The sequence below is a fragment of the Oreochromis niloticus genome, linkage group LG2 (assembly GCF_001858045.2).
Source record: "Oreochromis niloticus isolate F11D_XX linkage group LG2, O_niloticus_UMD_NMBU, whole genome shotgun sequence".
NCBI classification, from domain to species: Eukaryota; Metazoa; Chordata; class Actinopteri; order Cichliformes; family Cichlidae; genus Oreochromis; species Oreochromis niloticus.
Window position 1 is genome coordinate 26,514,244 of NC_031966.2, and position 22,924 is coordinate 26,537,167.

General features: G+C 41.1%; 1 protein-coding gene and 1 long non-coding RNA gene across 2 annotated transcripts; one reads left to right on the plus strand and one right to left on the minus strand.

The window, feature by feature from the left end:
• Positions 1-1,908: 1,908 nt before the first annotated feature.
• Positions 1,909-22,816, minus strand: atp10b (ATPase phospholipid transporting 10B). Its single transcript, XM_005467820.4, has 21 exons — positions 19,916-22,816; positions 16,235-16,439; positions 15,846-15,931; positions 15,428-15,534; positions 13,898-14,029; positions 13,549-13,676; positions 13,151-13,403; positions 12,586-12,782; positions 11,637-11,801; positions 10,668-11,190; positions 10,477-10,577; positions 10,263-10,389; positions 9,976-10,160; positions 7,033-7,300; positions 5,340-5,416; positions 5,123-5,248; positions 4,827-5,027; positions 4,634-4,714; positions 4,393-4,497; positions 3,517-3,704; positions 1,909-2,360 (listed from the first exon to the last, which is right to left on the minus strand). Exons 1-21 carry the CDS (start codon positions 20,323-20,325, stop codon positions 2,066-2,068), a joined length of 3,960 nt encoding a protein of 1,319 aa, XP_005467877.1. The 5' UTR covers positions 20,326-22,816; the 3' UTR covers positions 1,909-2,065.
• Positions 2,370-7,169, plus strand: LOC112841866 (uncharacterized). The gene is made up of 4 exons (XR_003213285.1): positions 2,370-2,549; positions 4,417-4,508; positions 5,871-5,968; positions 7,036-7,169. It is a non-coding gene; the product is annotated as an uncharacterized LOC112841866 (long non-coding RNA).
• Positions 22,817-22,924: the final 108 nt, after the last annotated feature.

The window sequence follows — 22,924 nt, forward strand, 5'->3', positions numbered from 1 at the left end:
CTTCGTCCATGTAGGCCGCCTCATCGCTGTTGGAGATGGCGCCCAACAGCACTGTGTCGTCAGCAAACTTCACAATGGTGTTGGAGCCGTGGGTGGCCACACAGTCAGAAGTGTAGAGGGAGTAGAGCAGTGGCGAGAGGACACACCCCTGTGGTGCTCCTGTGTTGATGGTGATGCTGTCGGAGACACACCCACCCACCCTCACCACTTGAGTTCTGCCGGTGAGGAAGTCCAACACCCATGCACACAGACGGCTGTTGAGTCCCAGGTCCCTCAGCTTTGTGAACAGTCTGCTGGGCACTATTGTGTTAAATGCTGAACTGTAATCAACAAACAGCATTCTCACATAGTTACCCTGTTTCTTGTCCACGTGGCTGAGGGTGGTGTGCAGGACATGTTGATGTGGTTGTTATACGCTCAGTTTATGCTGTGAAACTGTCAGGTCAACAGTTCTTCTTTTCTTTTTTTTAAAAACATGTGCACTTAAAAAAAAAAAGATTTGCTGTCCTCATAAACATGAAGCAATAATTTTGAGGCAGCTGAAATCTATCAAATCAAAGGTTTATTTATTAAAATAAGTAATCATTAAGAAAAATATGTTTGGTATAAAATGTACTACCAGATTCCTTTAAATGTAACATTACATGGGAAAATTTACATGTAATCAAATTACTTAAAGTCAGCACTTTGGGCATGATTTGTTTTTTGAGTGTTACATTTTTTATTTTTATTCTTATTTTTGTTTTATTATTGCCCTGTGGGATTTAATATGTAGTTAGTTAGTTCTTTGCTTGTAAGGGAGTACCAACTCACAGTCGTTCCTCTGTTTAAAACCGAAGTATTTGTATCAAATCTGATTATGATGATAGTTTTGTGCAAAAGGTACAAATGAAACATTACAGGCCCACGATGTGCAATGCCACGCTGTCCCACATACAGCTGTAAAGATCTGTTTTGTATTTGTTTACTTTGCATGGATGTAGCTGTAGCTGGGTTGGTGTAAAGACCGGGTGAGATGAGGTCAGATGATCTCAAGAAGAAAGAAGAATCGCTGTATAAATTTATATCACTTATTGTTAGTGGTTTTCGTGTATGTGCAGCATTGATGTCAGCTTCATTGAAACTGCTTTTTATTCTACACAGGCTGTATTTAAATACTAATAAAAAAAAAAAACATGTTTACATAACTTTAATGTTGCATGATCTCCTAAACACTGAAGCCTGATCCAAGCTGACTTTGTCCCATTTGACCTTTCTGCAGCACTTCGTTTTCAGCTCTAGAGGGCAGCAAAGATCTAACCGGGGGGAAGCGGGACGTTATATAAGCAGAGCTGCTACTGTATAATGAGGTATACCAATGATACCTCAGCCATTTTTTTTACAAGTGGATTCGCTTGTGCACACTCGATTTCCATAAAAAAAAAGCAACAGACTTTGTAGCTCAGAAGTCTTCGCTTCTGATTCTTCTAAATTTATCTTTTTTGGCTTGTTTGATGTAGATGCTCCAGCTGGATTTACATAAAGCTTGACACACAAACACACACACACACACACTGGGTGTTGGTGTGGAAAATAAAATTTGATTTCCATGCATTTCCATGGTAATTTTCACAGACATGCATATAACACACAAAAATTACTCCCAGGCTAGCTTATAAGTGCTACTAATAATATTAATAATGGCAGTAAATTAAATAGAAGATCTGTAAATGTGGCTGTTTAGGATATCTAGGTGAGAGGACCACATTAAACCAGCTAAGCATTTTGTCCTGGAAAAGTGCCACTTTTTGGAGGGGTGGGTGGTATGACTAATTGGGTTACCACTATGCGCTGAAACCCCATCAGGAAACTAACAAGCTTATGTGTTACTTTGTTAGGAGGAGAGGAAGGAACAGACGGCCCACGTGCTTTTGTCACGTAGTTTATTGCAAAATAAACTCCAGTTAGAGAGCAGCAGTATCTCCCTGATTGCATTTCAAAAATGAAACATTAATGTATACAGGAGACTTATGCACTGTATATACAATCTTCTGAATAAATAATCATCTTAGAATTCCTTTTCCCTTCATGTTCCCTGTGAGCCTGCAGACTTTTGATAGTTTTTACTTATGACATTCAGTGTGAAATCATCCCCCATGATATCAGCAACCGCAAGAGACTCGGGAATGAAGTCCACAGGGGTCTCCAGGGTGGGAGAGGGGGGGGTAGAGAGCCTAGAGCGTTTGACCTGCCCGCCGCCCCTGTAGCTCCTCAACTCCTTCATCCACTCTTCTCTGATGGAGGGGTCCTTACGGTCCAGATGCTTAGCTTGTATGAACGGGGAGAGGGCGATAGAGTTCCGCAGCACGTGAAAAGTGTACCTGAGGGAGAGAGTGTGGTGGTGAGAAAGTAGGCCAGTGAAAAATATGCAGCCCTTTGATGTAAATCAGAGCGTTCTCTCTAAATATCAGCACTTTCAGACGCATCAGCAACCAAGAAGAAGAAGACCAAGCAGTGGTGCAGTCCTTCCTGACCTTCACGTTTAACAATATTTAACTACAATGCTGCAGGTAGGCTTTACACACCGTAAGAGCCTCATAATTTCATAGCAGTTAATGATGTACACAAGTCAAAGCGTGCTCTAGGTCAATAGAAGTAATTAAAATATGAGACCGGCTAGCTTTAAATATGTGTGCAAATGTAGACTAAAATAGTGATTTCTGTTTTTGTTGGTTTTTCTGTTGCTGCTCATCTAAGGTTATCTATGGCCTTTTGTGCAGAGATGTTCTATAATTTTTTTTAAAGATTTTAAGTGGCTAAGAAAAGGGTAACATGAGAGAATGAGAGCATTGTCTGTTCCCTTTAAAAACCTCAGGATGATTCAGATTTGCCGTTGAGAACCACTGGGCTAGAAAATCCAACACAAATAGACGTGTATTAGGAAATAGACATAAACATAATTGGAAAACTGCTCAAATGGGTTTTTTGAAAATCGTTTAAGTGAGTTATATTTTGAACATGAATTCAGCATTGAATGAGTCATTCTTTAACTGAAAATAGAGAATATTTGCTGCTTTTTCTCTTTATTCCATTTTGATTCACCGTACCGTCGACTGTGCTGAACGCAAAATACATTTATTAAAAATTATTATTGGTTTCAGAGCATTTTTATTTTCATCTGGTTCTCATATGACAAAAAAATTGAGAACGTTAGAGTTTAATATCCTTAGTGTTGATTAACACCTGTGCGGCTAATTGTTGCTTTTCCATAATAATAGATCTGTAAGTGTATGTACATCCTTTCACATCTGGTGACTCCCTAAAGTAGAAATGAAGGAAATACAGAGGAAAAACCACCTTTTGCTGCTCATATTTCAAAATTAGACTATGTGATTGTTAACCATCGACACTGAAAAGACTTACCAACGCTAGAAAGTGCTCAAAAATACACCCCAAAACTCAAAAAAAGCAAAAGCGACCATTAAAACACCTGCACTCTTTAGCCCCACTGGGTTTAAAGAGTGACAGACACGTTACCTGGGCAGGAGAGCCACCACAGTGGAGAGGATGCAGATAAGGTAGAACATGGGGTCCTCCATCTGGCTCTGGAGGATCCAGTATGGGTTGGAGGGAGGGTTGCAGGTTACACAGACGGCGCTGTAGGCGAGTGTCACGATGAAGTACAATGCCACACTGCCCAGCATGATTATCCAGTGAACCACCGTCTGCAGCACAAATGACAAAAAACAGCAATTACACGTGGTGGAAACAATCCAGTTAGCAACAAATACCCGTTAATTTTCTGCTGCAAGAGAAATATTTATGGCAAAAACATTTTTTTTCATGCATCCCTCTTCATCAGTTTTTTTGCATTACTTTGTTTCCATGCTTTTTTTTTTTTTTTTTTTTTTTTTTTTTTTTTAAATGTATTACTTCTATTGAACTTGCATATAAATTAAATACCTTGGAAGGTATGCATATGCATAAAAAGTTAGGAATAAGTTTAGTGGTTTGTTAGTAAATGCAAAAAATTTAGTCTTTCTAAAAAAGAGATACGAATATTTGTATTTTGAATATTTGGAGTAAAAGCCGTGAATTAAAAATTAATACTGAAAAAAGGATGTAGCTCCTTATTCCTTAATTTTACTTTATTTCAGCCTATATTCAGAGGGTTTTTACAGAGGGGCTGTTATACATCATCCAGATTTCAAGAACATTTTTCTCCTGGAAACATAGAAAAACCTCCTCAGTTAACTCTCTATTGCATTTTCTAACTTATGTGTGTCTTCCCTTCATTTAAAACCAGTTTAGAGGTTCTAAAAATGTTAGAATTCAAATATGCACTAATAAAAAGAAGTGAATTAAAGACATTTCTGCTGAGGTTTATCATGATTATGTCAGTTCAGAACTCACCCAGGATTTAATCTCTATTGACAGATGCAACAGGATGATAAATAAAGCAGATGTGTTCAAAGGTGTTCCAAAAGTGAACATATCAATGTCTGAATCCTGGTAGACCTGAGATAAAGGTAAGTAAAGTAAGTACACTGTCAAATTTAAAGCAGAAAGCAGTTATCACATAGAGTAGTTAACCAGTAAATAACTGAAATGATGATTTCAATCAAAGATTAGACTGTTTAAAATTTGTACTTACAAGATATGGAACAAAGAAGCAGACCAGACTCTGATAGAAGGCATCGAGGATGGAAACCCAGAAAGTTGTAAACCTGTAATCCTGAACAAACAACACAAAAGTTGGAATTCATGAAGACAGAAACTAATCAAACTAATCAAACATTTTTATTCAAGACCGAACGCTTGCATGACTTTTTGGGAGTGTCACTAACCCCTTCACCCTGTCCAGTCTTGTACAGCTCGGGCACACCCAGCAGCATCTCCGCTGAGATATCTTTGTCCATGATTCCAAACATTATGGGTGGCAGAGAGGTGAAGAAAAGGTTGAAGAAAATCATCAGCCAGTAGTCGATCATGGCAGTGGCAGAGAATCCGCAGAAGAACTGATACCAGAACAGCAGGTTTACGTAGGCCTGAGAAACATATTAAACACAGACGGTTAAAGGATGAATCATTACAGGATGTTAATTTAGACAGCAGAGCATCGGGATGCAGATATAACACTCACCACATTCTTATAGAAGAAATAAATGATCATGTTGGCCAGTCGAGTGTAGCACCAGTGTCCGTGGACCAAGAGAAGTTTTTTCAGGTGTTTGAAGCGAGATATGGCAAAATCACTGGCCATGACAGCCTGTAGATGACAAAGAGGAAATTTGATACGTTTGATGCTGTGAGGCAGGAGAAGAAAGCACATACATGGAAGTAAAGAAATCGATTCCAACCTGCATCCCCTCCTGTCCAGATATCCCAATGCCAATGTCAGCTGCTTGGATCATATTGACGTCATTTGCACCATCACCTAAAAACACAGAGCACAGATGCTGATTTAGTGGTTCATACAGAACCTTAAAATGTTTTAAGATTCACTCGCTTCACAAACTTTATGCACTGTATTCAGTCTTATTGTCTTTACTACATGGATTTAAGTCGTTACTGAACATGACACTTACTTATTATCACGTTTTAAGCTGGTATGGGAAAGCTATTAGGAAACGTGTCAATATGATTACTAATTTATCTCATTTAGCTCTGTGTTTGTTCTCTAAAAAGCTCTCTGATAACCATGCATTTGCATGAAAATAAAAGCTTTAATGGTAAGCACACCCTTACAGCTTCCTTAGGACTTAGGAAGCAGCAGCCAGGTGCTGCTAATCAAATTGATCAGTTGCTATAAGTTTGCTGGTCTGGTGCAATATGATGCAATAATGTATTACAATTAGAAAAAGACTGGACAAGTATGTCTTGTTTTGCAGGGTTCCCAGGAGGAAGCCTCTTCTCTCTAAAAACAACATGGCAGCAAAGCTACATCTGAACCAACCACAAGACTTGTGGTAGAATGTCTGTTGGACAGGTGAGATCAAAGTGGAGATGTCTGGCAGTAATGCATAGCACCACGTCTGGCAAAAACTAAACACACAAAAAGTGCATGGTGATGGAGGGGTCATCATTTGGATTTGTTTTGCAGCTACAGAAGCTGGGCATCTTGAGTCAACCAAGAACTCCTCTGACAGTTAAAGCTTAGCTGAAACTAACTCATGCAATCATCCCAAGCAGAGAAGCAAATCTACAACAGAAAGATTAAAAAAAGACAAGAATCACGATGGTGTATTGGTCAAGTCAAAGTCCACACCTCAACCTGACTGAAATGCTTTAAGAGAGCTGTGCACATAAACAAATGCCTGCAGACCTCAATGAACTGAAAACTGTAGAGTGAGCCAAAGATTCCTCTACAATGATGTGAGAGACTGATAAAGTAATAACGAAAACAATTTCTTATAGTTATTGTTGCTAAAGGTGGTTCTACAAGCTACTGAATCATGGGTGTATTTAAACTTCACAGTCCTGTGAAAAGTCTTTGCTGAGCATGTATAAGTTTTTTTTGTAGGAGCGGCTCTCTGTGAAGTGAACTAAAGCACAACAACTAAACAAACATCTGAAGTGGGCTCCAAATACAGGGGATAATTTTACCTTCGTCATTATGAGCACTTTTTCACTTTGCTACATTATTGTCATTACCATCAGCTAACCCAGTAAAAATACAGCCACGATTCCCATTGTTTCCAGTCAGACTGTCTCACTGATTTGTTGAGGTTTCCAAAAGCTTTCCAGTGTCTATGTGAGCCTCTCCTATAGGCTATGACTTCTTCCTTTTTGCCTTTTAGTTTTACCTCTTGAAATATTTGACCCAAAGTGTACCTGTGTTTGACCTCAGCATGGATTCATTTTAAAAGGAAGTTTCAGTTTATCTTGCATCTCAAGCTCTAGTGTTTGGTTCAGAAATTATACAAAGAAAATGTTTTTGGTCACTTTCATATTATTTTTACTGTATTTTATGTATGATAGGAAGAAGTCAAGAACACATTAAATCAACTTTTTACTATACTGTACATGTAAGCATTTCATTGATTTTCTTACCAGCGGCGAGTGTCATGACCTTGAGTTTCTCCCGGATCACTTTCACCACTCGGCTCTTCTGTAACGGCGTGACTCTGCAGCAGAGCACGGAGCGGCAGTGCTTCACCAGGGCCACAAAGCGATCCAGCAGGTCTGGCGACAAAGCCTTGTCCAGGGTAAGACCGTCAATCACCAGAGACATGTTTAGGGTGGTATCCACATTACGAGGATCAGCGTTGTACCTCCTCACTTCTTCCAGAGTGCAGTCCAGGATGTTCGTACACGTGATCTGAAAAACAGCAGCTGATCGTTTAGATGATTTTTGCTTTGAAGTTTGTCAAACGTGAGCTAAAGATTGTGGAAAAATAAAATTGTTGTACAGAGTTCCTACTTTCCTCTTTTGTTAATAATGGAAAACTAAATATGCTTGGGTTCTGGACAGATTTCCAGACAAAATAAACACGCCCATTTTTTTTTTGGTATTTTAGCAACACGATTACTCTACTGCTAATTCACGCTCTGGTCCCATCAGACTCATCATTGTTGTGTGTAAATAACTCCAACAAAAAGGAAACTGATGGAAGAAAAAGTTTTTTTTTTCTATTTTTATTATTTTAAATTTCATTAGGCTTTGGTAGGATGGTGGTTGTGGGAGTGTATCTCTCAGGTGATCACTGAGTTACGATGGTAGAAAAAAATGGTTCGTTTCTAATATGTCTCCACTCTGGATTATGAGAGAATTATTTCCTCTGAGGGTTGAACATTAGACTGGTAATTAGATATGAAAGCATTAGTTATTGTGTTGAGGCTATCTCACTCCATTCATCATCAGTGACTAGTCCATCTGAGGGAAGCGTAGCAGCCCGTTTGTTTCAGAAAGTCCCACATGTATCCCTCAGGGCCGACAGCCAATTTCAGTCTATTTGAGGCTGGCGATGATTAGACATGGTCAGGTTGTTATGAAGGCTTCATTTCGGTGGTACCAGTTCTTTAATGACCTAAGAGAAGCAGGGCCACACCTGACACCTTATCTTTCTCTGATGGAAATGCGGGGTTTGACCTTTAGTTAAAATGTAAAAGTGGTCACAAAGGTTCAGTCATTTAAATTGGAAGGATACAAGCTCACAGGAGGAGAAACCTACTGAAGTTACTGCTGGGAAAACGCACAACTTTCCCTGAATGACCATTAAAGAAAATCAGTGTTGTCCCCTGAAACAAGCTGTATGTGATTCTGTGAAATATAAATTACACGTTTCCCTAATCTGCTTTAAAAGGCCAATGTTTAATAGACTTTTTGAGATCTGTTAGCTACTAATGCTTCCGGTCTTCACAATGTTTTTAGTTTTTGATGAATTAAAATAATCGAGGAAATGGTCCTATTTCCTTTGAACCCTGTTAGAGTATTTATTATTTACTAATGGTGTGAATCTGTGTGTTTATTGAATAATTATGAACTTCAACTAAAAGGGTTCAGGATTTAAACTAATTCCACATCTTTTACAAGAATTTTGTAAAAAAAATTTCATTTTAATGAAATCAATATGCACACTATACTCTGTCTAATGTTTTCCTCTTCAGACATAGGTGATCCAATCAAATGTAACCATGCAAACAGTTTAATGTGCTTCTACTTAGTGCTCTTTGGTCAGCTGTGCCATTTAACTTCAATATTTTTTGTATGAAACAATATCAAACTGCAAGAGCAGTTTGATATCTTTCATACAGAGGGTCATCGCTGCTCTGTTACATACACCTGCAAATCTCCAGACAGAAAACTAGGCACCCGGGAATGTTTCTAAGGTTTTTTTCTGAGTCTCCTGTATAATCTGACACTCTCTGTCCCTTAAATTTCTGTTTTATTTAATTAGTGGTAGTTTTCACACTCCAACAGTGGCGCTTTTTGCCTTGAAAACTGGGAACATCTCTTCTGTTATGGATCAGGAACACTGAAAGTGAAGGTAAATTTCTGATTTGATTGGTGTAGGAATTCTTGTATAAAATTCAACCAACTTTTTGGTAGGCTCTCTAGAAGCAAGATTGCTTATTCTCCCATATGGAAAAGAAATAGTAAAAACTTATAAAAGACTTGCATAAGATGTGGCCTACTTCATATAGTGAATCATATAAGGCTTATATGATTTACTCATGAAAGTGGCCACTTTCTCATTACTTTCATATATTGTTTTAGTAAGTATCCAAAACATACAAGTTTCATTTATATAATTTTTCAAGGAATCTTATATCTGTTTTCACTCTTGTATGCTTTTCATACAAGTTTCACACAAGACAGATACAAACTTTATCTTTTCCATATGGGCTGACTAAATCAACACCTCTAAGTGATCAGATTATGTGGTTATTTAAATCACCAAAAGATGCACATTAACAAAATTTTTTGCCTTTTATTTAAAATTCTTATTTTTTATTAATAGTTAGATTCCATGATTTGACACCACAATCTGCACAGTAAATAAGAAGATGCCACTGTTAGTCAGTTAGCTTAGTTTAGCATCTTCATCTAAGTTTTTTTTTCTATCTTCATGTTAGATTTGGCAAAAATGTGGATGCCCTTTCTGACACTACCCTCCACATTTATCCAGGCTTGGGACAGGTACTAGGAGTACACTGGCTTGTACACCTAGTACCCTGGCCCCCTAGGATAAAACTACTTTTGACTGCTGCCTTGATGCAAGGAGTCATCACAGCAGGTGGTAGATTTTTTTTTCCAAGTCAGATGCCGTTTCTGACGCAACCCAAAGGGGATTTGTGCCTCGTCCTGGGAACTTTCCCATGTTTGTAGAATCTGTACTATCTACATATTTACCATGCACATGAGTGTTGTAGGTTGCACAACTTAAGTACATTACTTTGATTTCCTGAAAAATTAATTAAAGCTCCATTTTCAACACATGCCATAATGAAAAACACCTCATTCAGCAAACCTTGAGTGTGAGGCCTCCTCACCTTGTCTTTGCAGCCCATATTTATTACCAGGTCTTCGTCTTCAAGGAGCCCACAAGCATATCCAATGTTGACAGCTGTCTCTGGCTTGTCACCTGTCAGCACCCACACCTTGATCCCTGCCTCGCGCAGTGCCTGGATGGTGTCTGGAACGTTCTCCTGCAGACGGTCTTCAATGCCTGTAGCTCCTGCAGATGGACATATTTCAAATAAAGGCACCATTCGCACACAAATATTACACAAAGATATACAGTATACAGCAACCAATGCACGATTGGTGGATGTGTCACCTAGCAGGGTAAGATTTGTCTCTAGCTGCACAGCAGTGTCCATGACGAGCCTCTCTCTGTCTTCTATAGCAGCCATAGCTTTCTTTCTGTCCACTGACCAGCGTTTATACACTGCTTCACTCACAACCTGAAACACATGCAGAAAAAAATGAAACAAAGCTTCACTTAAATAAGCAAATCATGCTGGTAAATAGGATAACGTATGATTTTGCACCTTCTTTGCGATGCACAGTGTGCGGAGCCCCTCTTTAGCATAGCAGTCGAGGTGACGCTGAGTAACAGTTGCTATATTTTTCTTATTGCCACTGAAGTGCTCTGGAAATATTACAAATTAATTAGAAATGCACTGACCAGTTAATATAGATGCATACTATAAGCACTTAATGTACTCTAATCTCAACATACCTGCATAGGGTGTACCAAGTAACTCCATGATGGCAAAATCTGCGCCTTTAGTGTACAGCACATACTCTTTGGTGATTGGGTGTCGCACCAACACAGACATTCTCTTCCTATTGGAGTCAAAGGTCAAGGTGTCCAGCACCTCAAAATCCAGCACTTCCCCAGACGGTAGTTTCACTGAAACACTGTCAGGGGTGCGAGACAGCAGAGTGAAGCCATATGCTTTGGCAGCATAGACCAAGGCAGCCTCATCTGGACTCTCTGCCTCATATCTCAGATTATCTGAGGTCAGTGCAGGCTTGTCGCTCAGGGATGGAGGATGAAGCGAACACGGCTGGAGCCCGGTGGTGCGGACCCCCTCTGTTTGTCCAGAGGGCTGAAAATGCTCCTCTGAGTCCTCTGTGAAGGTACGGTTTCTCTTGGGCTTGCGCTTGCAGAATTTAAAGATGCTGCCAGCATTTCTCATCAGTCTGGACAAAGTTTCCAGTGGAGTATTTGTGTGCTTGGCTTGTGGAGACACACTCACCTGAGAAAAAAAAAAGAATCAAGAAATGTATTAAATAGCTTTAGGAAGACCTCTTCTCACATTACACATATGGTAACACACCAAAACGTCCCAGTAACAATTCTTTTTCCACTCAGTTTTTCCACTCAGTTTCTTTTTGTGCATTAACCCTTGTATGTGAACTCAGGGGGGAAAACACACAGATTACATCCATCATCCATCTGCCAGACTTCAGAACTGCACAGTCCAGAGCAGCAAATGTTCAACTTAATGAAGCTTGCTCTGTTTGCAAATCTCCACTTGCTACATGTCAGTTTAGTGAAGACTGTTTTTTTTTCTTTTTTTGTTCTATTTAAAGTTTGACAATGGAAGTTTAAAGAGGGCACATCTTTCATCTATCATTTCTCCACCGGATGTGCCCTCCATCTCTACTTCCCATCCACTGTTGCAGCAAACTGAGCACTCACCCTCCTTCTCTGACTTGTTGCCATGGAAACCACCACTGTGTTGCAAATGGCGAGGGCCAGAAAAAAATCCAGGTAAGCATCTGTCTTCTGGCTGTGGCTGAGGCTGCTGCTTGATGTCCTGCTAATCTTCTGAAACAGCTTCCCATCTGGGACCACCTCAGTTTCCTGTCGGAGAGCAAGTTAATGATTTTGTTAATGAAACACTTTTATTAGTAGATTTATTGCTTATGTTATGCTTTTCCAGCTTTGACTTGAGGAGACCGGATAACGTTTCTCTGTTTTCATTGTGTTTTTGTTTGGTCCATGTTTAAGGAAGAGCTGCGAGGAGAGAAGGACAGAAGGAAGGAAGGAAGTGTTCATTCATACGAGCATTCAGCTCTGTTTGAGACGCAGCATGAGGAGTGGTAAGACGGGCTGAGTGCTACCTTGCTGGCATAAACATAAGACTTTTTCTGTCTCCGCCTGTATGCCCAGGCCTCCGCTCTCTGCCCCGCAGATAAAAATAGGCGCAGAGTTACTGTACTGTAAATCAAGACGACGATGACTAATCTATAGTGCACATTTACAGTTTATGTGACATCACCGGCCTGTGCCAAATGATGCTCAGCATGACCATATGTCCTGTCACAGACACAGGGGCAGCTTTGAGCCAAAATGGATGTGCTCATCACTGACACCTAGCAGCTCGGCCATCTGCAGCAGGGACTGGGACCTTCTGACAGAAGGTTGGGTCACATTTGGGTAAAAAAGTAAGAGTTTGAAATTAGGTTGAAATAAGGATTCAGATGTGAAATAAGGCCGAGGGCGGACTTCCTCGTTTAAAACTGAAGTTGTGAATTGCGCAATAGCTGAACAACAGATTTGGAGGAAAGCAGGAAAACTGTTTTCTCTCACCTGCATAAGCAGGTATCCAGACAGACAGAAAAAAGAAAAATAAACATCATCGTACCAGTGGGCTGCTGAAGGCCACATCGCTCTGGGCATTTCCTGTGACTTTGCTTCTGCGTCGGCTGCCATGGCCATGTGTGTCTTCAGCGTTGGCTTCTTCACTATCCAAGGACCAACCAGTCGGTAGAGGTTGTGGATGCTGGTTGAAGAGGACCTCCTCTTCTGCCTCGGGCTCATCCAGGACAGCCAGGCGGATGGCTGCAAATCACCCCAAAAAACATGTTGACACATGCATTAATACACTAACAGTGCTGCGGGACTGTTTAAAATCCGAGATTAGACAGCTGAGTGGAAGGACTCTTTCAGTAAGTCAAAAAACCAGAGCATTCAGCAAGGTAACAAGATTATTAATAATTAAGAGAGCTCTCTTAATGTTTCTGTTAAACTAGTGATAACCTTCAGATTTTTTTTTAACCTAGTTTTCTGTCTGGTTTAATCACATTTTCATTTGGAGAAATCTGCATATAAAAACACAGTTTGTAACAATGTTACAAAACAGGTCATAATCATGACGTTGGCTAAAATGCATCAGCTTTGGGTTAAAATAACTCATTGAAGATGTTTACCGTTCTCTTTGTGTGGGTACTCGGTTCCCATGATGGAGCATCTCCGAAACACCATCTTGTTCTCAGTCAGGGTGCCCGTTTTGTCTGAGAAGATGTATTCAATCTGCCCCAGGTCCTCTGTGATGTTCAGAGCCTTACACTGTATGCGGCTGTCAGTCTCCTCGTCGTACAGATCAATATCATTAGTGATGAAGAAAATCTGGCTAATCTTGACCAACTCGATGGATACGTAGAGAGAGATGGGAATCAGGATCTTGAGAGGGGTAAATGGGAAAAAAGGTGAAAGGTAACCCAGAGAGTAAACAGGAGGACAGTAAATGAGACAAGAGGAGAGAAGATTAGTTTAATGACTTCAAAATGAATAACAACACCCTCCAAACTGTCAGAGAGAGCAGTACCTGCAGCAGGATGATCATGGTGAAGAACATGTAGAAACTAGCAAGACTAGGGCTGTCCAGCTGACCGCTGGTGGGGGGTACCAGGTAAGGGGGCACAACAGGCATAGCATTAAGCCATAAGTAGTGACCTGCATACAGGAGGACAGCAGGATTAATCACTGACTGCAGTGCACGGAGGAAAGCTATTTTTAGCAGCATACCTTCCTCTGTCTTCTGTCTTGATATGAGCTTGGGCTTGTGCCCATTTTTTTTTATTGGAAGTTAATGTCCCCTCATAAATGTAAAGCCATCAAACATGAATCATTTTGTGTAGCGATTTTACAGTTAAGAGATGTAATTCATTACTGACCTAGTGCTCCGATAAGACACATAGTGAAGAGGAGAATGACGCAGAAGAAGACGTCTATGTTCAGCCTCCGCTCGAGTTTGCTGCGCTTGTATCTTGGCCCGCTGTTGTTGAGCATGGACTTGGTTTCATGGCCTTAAAGGTAGGAGGAGAAGGTGTTGATTCCACACCCCACATGGTGAGTGAAAATCGGTATCACACGTTAAGACATGCATAATACATAAGAGACTTTACTGTCATTGTGCCACTGTCACATTAGCTTGTGCTCACTAAAAAAAAGCAAAAAATCTTGAATATTGTAATAAAATACTGTAATTATATATATGTGTGTGTGTGTGTGTGTGTGTGTGTGTGTGTGTGTGTGTGTGTGTGTGTGTGGAAATGGAAATTTATTTATTTTGGGATTAAATTTATTTTGCACTTTACATTTTTGGTTAAACACATTTATTTTTTTAAGGTAGGCATATTTTTTTTTACCTTTCCCATATAATAGCTCAGGTTTTTTAATACTTGATGGACTTGATGGATCCTGTCAGCACACTAGACGTTTTATGCAAAATGAACATCATTTTCATCTGTTCATTCTCTTCAGTCCAAGACTCCAAATTCATAAATGCTAACATGCTAAATAAACACTAAAACAACATGGTGGCAAACGTCAGGGATGGTACACCAGTTTGTTACGATGAAGACTGATGTACCAGTACATCTATGTTCCCATCTCCATCTGTGGTCATGAGGCTACAAGCAGCGACAGAAAGAATAATGTTACTGATACAAGTGGCAACAGGGCTCTCTCTTACAGATAGTGTGAGGAGCACAGTAATTTAAGAGGGACTCAGAGTGGACACTAGATTTCTCCACAGGAAGTGATCACTTTCGCCATCACTTTGTGGCTGGCTATCAGTCTCTGGTTGCCAGGGTAACTCTCTAATGTATTTGTCATTCTGTTGTATCTTGGTGATAGTTGGTGGTTGCTTCAGTCAGGACCCACCCACTTCACCTGTTTGCACACCCCTTAAGACGTCCAGGTTTCTAATTCCTATGCCTTGTTTTTTCCTGTTTTTTTTTTCTTTTTGTGCTTTTTCTAATAAACCTCATAATTTTTAGCGTTAGCTAAGAAACTAGCACTCCACCCTCTGGTCTAAATGTGGTCACTTCTGGCTTCAAAAACCCAAGCTGTCAGAGGTTATATGTTAGACTGACCAGTGGGTGAAGGGATGATGGCTACTTCTGTCTTTTTTATACAGTCTGTGATTATGATTATGATTATGTAAGTCTGACAGAGCAGCTGGCTTTGTGGTTCATTAAACTGCACAATAATTACTTTTCTGACAGTAAAGAATAATAAAGGGAAACATAATGAATAAATGTAAAGAAAATGTGACATTTTTAATTAGTAATTTTGAGTTACGCTTGTAGTTTGTGAAAAGCGTCTTCTTGTGATCTCAGTATTTCAAGAATCATGGTGGGAACAAACATTAAAAGCTCAAGGTTAAAACAGTGAACCAGCTGAGAAAATGGACAATATACCTGCATATACCACAAAGCCAACAGCATGGTCCGTGTTTCTCACTGTGCAGCCTCGCAGCAGCAGACTTTCAATTCCAGCTCCCACCTTCTGCTTATCGGGTTTCTCTCTGCAGCAGGAGAAAGTCAGAAGCCTCCTTTTTACTGTCAGATCTCGTTAGATATTCATTACTGCTTATATATTCCCCATTAGCAATTCTCCTGCTTTATGTCTATAGCTGGCCAGCATAGGCAGACCACCTGTAAGAGCTGTGGTGCCTGAGAAAATCGATTCTAGTCTATTACAGCCCCAATAATGCCTCTGGTTGAATCAGGAAGTCCAGCAAGGGGGTTGGAATTAGTTTTGCTTGGCTGCTTTGAAAGGCTAATAGAAACTGGGGAGCAGGGAGGGGTTCATGTTGTCTGTGTTTTTGATACCCACACGTAACCCTTGAAATGATTCAGGTTGTTGTTGGGCTTTTCACACACCACGATCCCTTTGAAGCTTTCAGGCTCAAATTTTGGATGCTGGGAAAAGGAAAGAGAGAAGAGACACGGGAAAATCATTACAATGGAAACTTTTTAAATGCAGCTTAACCTGTACTTCAAGATGTCTCCTGCACCTGGGAATGGCAATCCCTCTCCAAATACATGCGTTAAAGCTATGTAATCCAGCAGGTATGTCTTCACTTACTTTGACACGTTGTAATGATTTGCACTTTAAGTGACATCCGGACATGACACGACTGTTTTCAGAGTGTATTCAATTTCAGTCACGCAGAAAAAGAAGGAAGGAGAAAACAAAAACCGGGAGGCAGATTTAACTCTCACCGTGTTGCAGACTCCAGACACAGCTGTCCTCTGCTTCAGGTTGGTCTCTCCATCCAGGTTGGCTGTCTCTATGTGACACACACCGTTGGGGTCTGATGTGTAAAGCAGGAGGAGGTCTGCAGGGATGATCTCATTGCAAACCACCTTCACAAAATCTCCCACTCGCACATCTTTCCAGCATCTCTCCACAAACTGCTTCTCTTTCCTGAAGAGATGCCAGTGATCATTACATTTTTATCTGTGAAGTTTTTTTTTTTTTTTTTTAAACAGTTTTATACTAATTTAAGCTGATGTTTTTGTCACGTTCATTAAACATAGCATTATTAGCATAGCCATCTTTTTTATAAATGCATGCAAATGATAACACTTTCTGATGCTGTCTGCAATTTATGATTGCCCAGACTAAGCAGCTAAAATACTTACCAATAGATACAACAGAACAACTGGAGGTCTCAAAAGAAAGAAGAAATAAATTATAACACTTTGTAAGCTGCACAGTATTATTAGGGTTGCAGGCTATTACACAAAAAAGGGAAGCCAAACTCATTTTACAATGTTGGCCTCATGTGGTCCACTTTAATCTTAAGTAGGCTGAACTTGCCCCCTTTCAGTAAGTGTAAAGACTTTTACACACATTTAAATCATTATAATATAAAAAAAGTGCAATTTCAATTGTACATCTCAGTTTTTCTGCACAATAATAATCATTTAATTACTAATTAATTACTTTGTTGTAATATAAATGGCAATGGTGGTGGTGAAAATGAAATACAGTCCAAAATCTATGCAAACGCAGTGCTCTGGAGTGTCCTCTCATTCAAAAGTGACAACACTAAAACGCTTTAGACCTGAAAGAGTCAAGGTCCGGCCTAAAGGACAAAGTAAACAGTTTGGTTTCAGTATTAGTTCAATAGAACAGTTTTTATATTATTAATTTATTTGTTCTTTTACCATTTTAACTTCACAGTAAAAATAAATTTCCTTATTAAACATCAGTTGAGAGTCTATTTTAACCATGTCTTCTAGCAACTTGATGGTGTTCTGGTTGCTTCGTTCCATTTAGCTTATTTTTGTCCTTTAGGTTGGGACATGACTTCACAAACCTTTAAAGGCCTTAGGCGTATGTCTTCAGGTGTGTCACTTCTGAATGAGAGAACATGCCAGAGCGCCTCCCTGTAGAGGCAATTTTTACACATTAACTGAAGTGTACTACAGGTGGTACCTCAAAATAATGTTTAAATGTATTATCAGAATAGACGATTATGATACTCTATGAAATTGTCCCTTGTCCTTTCCTTTGAATTACCCCTACAGTAGTCTTTACTTAAAAATACTTAAAGTTTAATTAGTTTCTTCTTTCCTTTGTGACCTCTAGTTGTTACATTTACTGTATACTTAAAAATACTAAAAAAATACTACAAATACGAACCATTCTACTGAACCTACTGGAAAGTATGTTTTTTACTTTCCAGTATGGGGGGAATGCAGAGGTGTGATATGTGTTTCAGAAAAGGAAAATTGTAGAGATGGTGTTTGTCAATAAAGCACAGCACGTTCCACATTAACAGATGAGGCAGTTCCCAGGTAGTGAGGTTTAACCATGAGGGTGAGAGATGCAGGTATGCTGCTCTGCATGTAGGACCTGATCGGTTAGCTGCTGCTGAACACCACACCTCACTCCAAACAAAGCCAGGACCGCAGACTAATATATTTTTAGTTTCTTGTGCTTATTAATCTCACAAGACGCACGCAAAGTCCTTTTCATGTCCGGAAGGCTTTACAGTTGTTACATTAGTTTTTGTTTTTTATACGTCAGGCGGTTGAATTCCAGGTGTGGGAGGTGTTAAGCGTGCGCTCTAACCCTTGACATCATTCCTCTGATTTATTTAATCCGTCATTCTGAAACATTTTACGAGATATGGTTTCTTACTGAGACTTATATAAGAAGACACACAGCTGACGAGCTGTTAATGTTAAATTAGGAGCCACTGCTAAGAGGCAGTTAGCTTAGCACAAAAGACTGGAAACAGGGGAAACCTGTTTCCCTAAAACCTGACTTTATTCAAAGATTAAACGCTTGTGCCTACAATTACGCAGTAGTCATTATGTGCCACAAAAAACTGTTGAAATAATACTTGAAAAATGAACATGTTGCTTGGTGAGCTTTAGAAGTGAGTTGGTGAGTTGGTGAGCTGTTTAATGGAGACAGCCAATTATTCCAAAAAAGAAAATTTTAACCTCAAGACTCTCACAATTATTAAATTCAACTGCTCTGAGCCACATTTTTTTCTTTTTTTTGAGAAAATGATGCTCCTTTATTAGTTTGCCTGTTTCTTTGGCGATCAGGTGACACTTGAAAGCAGTGATGATACAATATCAGCCAGATTTGTTTAGCTGAATTAAACAGCAGACATGGGAACAGCCTGTGAGGTGTGGTGGCTGGTTGTAATGCTATGCAGTGAGACAACAAGAGGAGAGCGCGACGTGGCATTCAAACGCAGTGACAAACAGCCGGCATGCTTCATGCTTGGCATGTTTTCACGCAGGTGGACTGACAAGTGTTTGAGACAAGATGGGTAGAATGACCCAGAAGATAAGACACGTTCTGCTCAGACACTTCACACTTCTTTGAAAACAATATTCTGTTGAGATAATGGGGAAAATACTACGTGCCTAAGAGATGGCGCGATTGATTAAAGTCTGATCTCTGTCATCAGGCTGCACCTCCACGTGGGCCTTTTCAGGTAAAGATGTGTGTGGAGGCCTAAAAATCCGTCCCTAAGCTTTTTTAGGAAGTATTTGTATACTTCAAAGAAATCACAACCAACTGATTTTGTTCTAAGGTTTATGAGCCCAAAATGAAGCTTTAGCATCTCCTCCCAGTGAGCCGTGAGAGACCCACAGGAACCTGCACAGCAGCGCACAACTGCTCTGTGTGTGAGGCAGAGGCAACTACTGTCCAGATGGACCGGCGTGTTCTCTGAAGTGTTTGAAATGTTGTGTCTGGAGACCACCCTTCAGGCCACCTGGACCCTGTCACCACACACACACACACACACACACACACACACACACACACACATACTGTGGGCTTTTCCCCCAGCTGAGGCTTCCTAACACCTCTGCTGTCTCTTCGGGGAAACCAGCAGCGGGCGGCGGGTTAATTATAAACCCTACCAGAAGTTGAGGCTTCATCATTGGAGGCGGTGTCTCCAGTCTCACGTCATACCCACCTCCCCGCTTCCACCATGTCCCACTGTACTCCAAAATCACAGCAGCAAGAGGGATGGAAATGACAGTGTTTATCCTCCTTTGTGAATTATTCATTTTTCACCAGTAATTATAAAAAACAGATAACGTCTAACATTACTGTCTTTGCTGACGCAATGCCCGAACGAGGATTTCATCAAATGTGCACAATGTGACGGTGAGAGATATTGTTATGAGGCTCTTCAAAGGAGGAATAATCACCCACACATGTTCTATTTCTAAGTCGAAAATTCCCACGGGGGTGCTGCAGCGCAGAGGAGGTAGAACACAATTGTACAGATCTACGCAATCAAACAGCAGGGAAGAGAGGAATCACAAGCACAGATGTGGATCGTTCAGGGCACATCGTGCATAAACAGCAAGGCACAGCTGTTTCTATATTTGGGACATGACTGTCATCTAGTCAGTTACCTGCTGTAGATGAAGCACGGCATGTTGTTAAGCTTCCTGTCAGACTGGTACCTCCTGAAGTCCTCCCAGGCGTCCTTCATAGCGGTCAGAGACAAGATGACACAAATTGGGATAAGGGCTATTTCTGGCTGGAAAGCATTCACTTGAGGGATAAAGTTCAGAATAACAAGCCCCACAAAGTAGAGGTTGGCCAGACGGTGAAACTGCTCATAAAGATTCATGGGGATGAAGAAGAGGAGGCTGTATTTTGTGGTCTTGATGGCATTTGATGTGAAGTAGCGGTTAGGTTGCTTTCCCTTCTCTAATCCTTCATAAGGTAGATTAGACTCTAAGCTGCGGAGTTCGTTCTCCCGTGCCCTTTGACCTCGCAGGGCATCCCTCACCAGGGCCAGCGGGCTCCTCCACGTCATGGTTGCCTGTCTGCTTTCCTTTTCCTCTTCTCACCAATTTTTCCTTCCCATCCTCTGGAAATCCACTGCTGGTTTGTGTTAAATAGACTCTCCTCAGGCTCCGTCTTTCCTCCAGAGATTCTCGCTGAGTGTGTGAGGCCTGTGCCGAAACAAGTGACAACACACCTAGTCCTTCTCTTGAGTCCTCCCCCTTGCACTGACAGGTGTGTTGCATTCTTTGTGCTCGAGCTGTCAGGGGAAAGTAAGCCAGGTGATTACACCCAAAAAAAATGTTGTGATGTGTCTTGAAGAGTCAGCTGATTTCAATTTGGCTGGCAGTGATTTCCTTCCTTAAGTTGTATCAAGTTTTTGACTGAAATAATCTTACACTTCATTGTGGTGAGTCTGTGTAGTGTGTAGTCGGTATATTACAGACTTTGGGTGTTGATTAAAAAAATAACACACATAAACAAAAAGCTACTATCACATATGCAAGTCAAGGGCCCTGAAAAGCTGACAATGTCATAGTTGCAGAGCAGAAAATTGGTGCAGTGGGTCATAGGGAGATTTGAACTGACAGCACAACACTGAACAGACTGCCCAGGGCCAGTATATATGAAGAGTCTGCATGAACCCGGCAATGGATAGCAAGGCTCTTTATTGGTGCACAGGAGACAAAAAGTCCTCTGCTCATGGTCTGCTGTCTCTGCAGAAAGGTCAGAGGTCAGCTACAGAAGCTTCACAGGCGTTCCAGGAAGACTTCTTGTCGCCGCTTTAGGGGGACAGATGTAGAATTTTCCGGACGGGTGTGTCGAGAGCTGGAACTTTGATGGCATTAATTATGCAGGAGTCTGCGAGCGGAACTGCTCACATGCATGTGTGCGAGTCTATGTTTGATGGACTACAGCAAAGCAGCCTCTTGCACAGATGGCAAGCATGTAGGATGCTTTCCACTTCCTCATGTTGACATATGTTGTCTTTTCCAAAGCAGGCTGCCAAACCTGTTTAAGGAGGCCTGATTTGCACCGGGTCAGTCGTTTAACGTGCTTAAATTTAAACTTCAGGGGTATTTATAGTGACTGCAGTAAATCTATATGTAGTATTTTACACACAGCACGTGGAGATGGATGATCCTTCTGGTTTGTAAGGATGCCACGCATGACCTTGCGGGTGATTTATTTTGTTACAGAACAGATGACACAATCAGGTTCAGCTTCACCGGGGAGCTCAGCATGTTTTTCCATCAAATATGTGTACAGCGAGGAGGGGGGCGGCTCTGGGTGTAGCATTATGGGAGTGCGGCAGACTCACCCTCTCACCCGTCCCAGTCAGCTCTGGCTGGGTTTGGCTTGGCTGGCACACCGACTTTCACAGTGGCGCAGCTGTGAGTCCACACGCACACACACAGAAACAAACACGGTCTTGGAACAACACGCACACACCAGATTCCACAGAACAGAGGTCTGTGCATTGCTAATTATGCCAGTGACATGGAAACACAACAAAGTAGAAAGCATCTGCCTTTCTTTCTCCCCCCCCCCTTACATGACAACACTAATGCCCTTTTTGAAAAAGAGAAAAAGAGAAAGAGAGGGAGAGAGGGCCAATTTAGCACAAACCATCTGTCTTCTGTAGTGAGATAATACATCTGTTATACTGAGCGGGCAACAGTCGTGTAGAGCTGCTTTTTTAGCGATGCATGGAGGAACCTGGAACAAGGTTACATGTCACATTACATCAGTTTTTACACCAATTTGCCTTTTGAGATAGTTTTTCTTTTTACTCCCAGCAGCTTCACACATGCAGAGTCCTATTCAAACGTAAAACATAGTTCCTCTTTTTTTCTCATAAACAAACAGCAACTACAAAACACTCAAAGATGATCCTCTCTCAGCCTCGCTTTTTTTTTGTCCTCTATTTTCCAGAGCTCAGTGACAGAAATCTTTGGCTGATAATTTGGTTTTCTGTGCATTTTCATCCGCATTTTTTGCCTGATTTTTTTTATATTCACCAGTTATTTCCTCACTTTCCTAAGCTTAAAACCCAGACATTAGCTTCACACTAGAACAAAATCCCACTTTAAATAATAAATATTCAGTGTTTTGCGCCATTAAATATTCACCAGCATCCATTTAAGTGGTCAGCCAGTGCACGCAGAGTGCACTGGCTTTTGCTGCGTGACGGGGAGGATGCAGCGAGAGGTCGTGGCACGGATGGCTGCATGGATGGCTCGTTCTCTTTCTTGTCCTTTATTTTCTTTCTCTTCGTGGCTTCAGCCAGAGGGCCACAGTTGAGTCCGCAGAGTGCCTCCATATCTATGGCTCTCTGCGTTAATGCCCCCCCGAGGCCCGGGTTAAGCTCAGCCCTGCTCAAACCCCAGCCAAGCCCATCACAGCCAGCCTAGACCACCGCCACAGCCTCTCACTCCAACTCCTCCACTCCATCCATTATGCAGCCAATAGTCCCAGCTGCAGCACTCTCGACTCTCTGTTCACCCCTACATTTGCTCCTCTCACATGCCTACTCATTCCCCGTGCTGGGCTCAGTTGTTCATTCGCTCATGCAGACACTCAATCAGCCATGCAGCTCAGACAGTCAGTAATCAGGCTCTCATTCATGC

Excerpts from the sequence above, each read along its gene's own strand:
- atp10b (XM_005467820.4), bottom strand. The coding sequence starts at position 20,325 with ATGACGTGGAGGAGCCCGCTGGCCCTGGTGAGGGATGCCCTGCGAGGT. Across the intron at positions 13,404-13,548 it reads CCATGATCATCCTGCTGCAG|ATCCTGATTCCCATCTCTCT; the intron begins GTACTGCTCTCT and ends ACCCCTCTCAAG. Across the intron at positions 4,498-4,633 it reads GCTTCTTTGTTCCATATCTT|GTCTACCAGGATTCAGACAT; the intron begins GTAAGTACAAAT and ends CCTTTATCTCAG.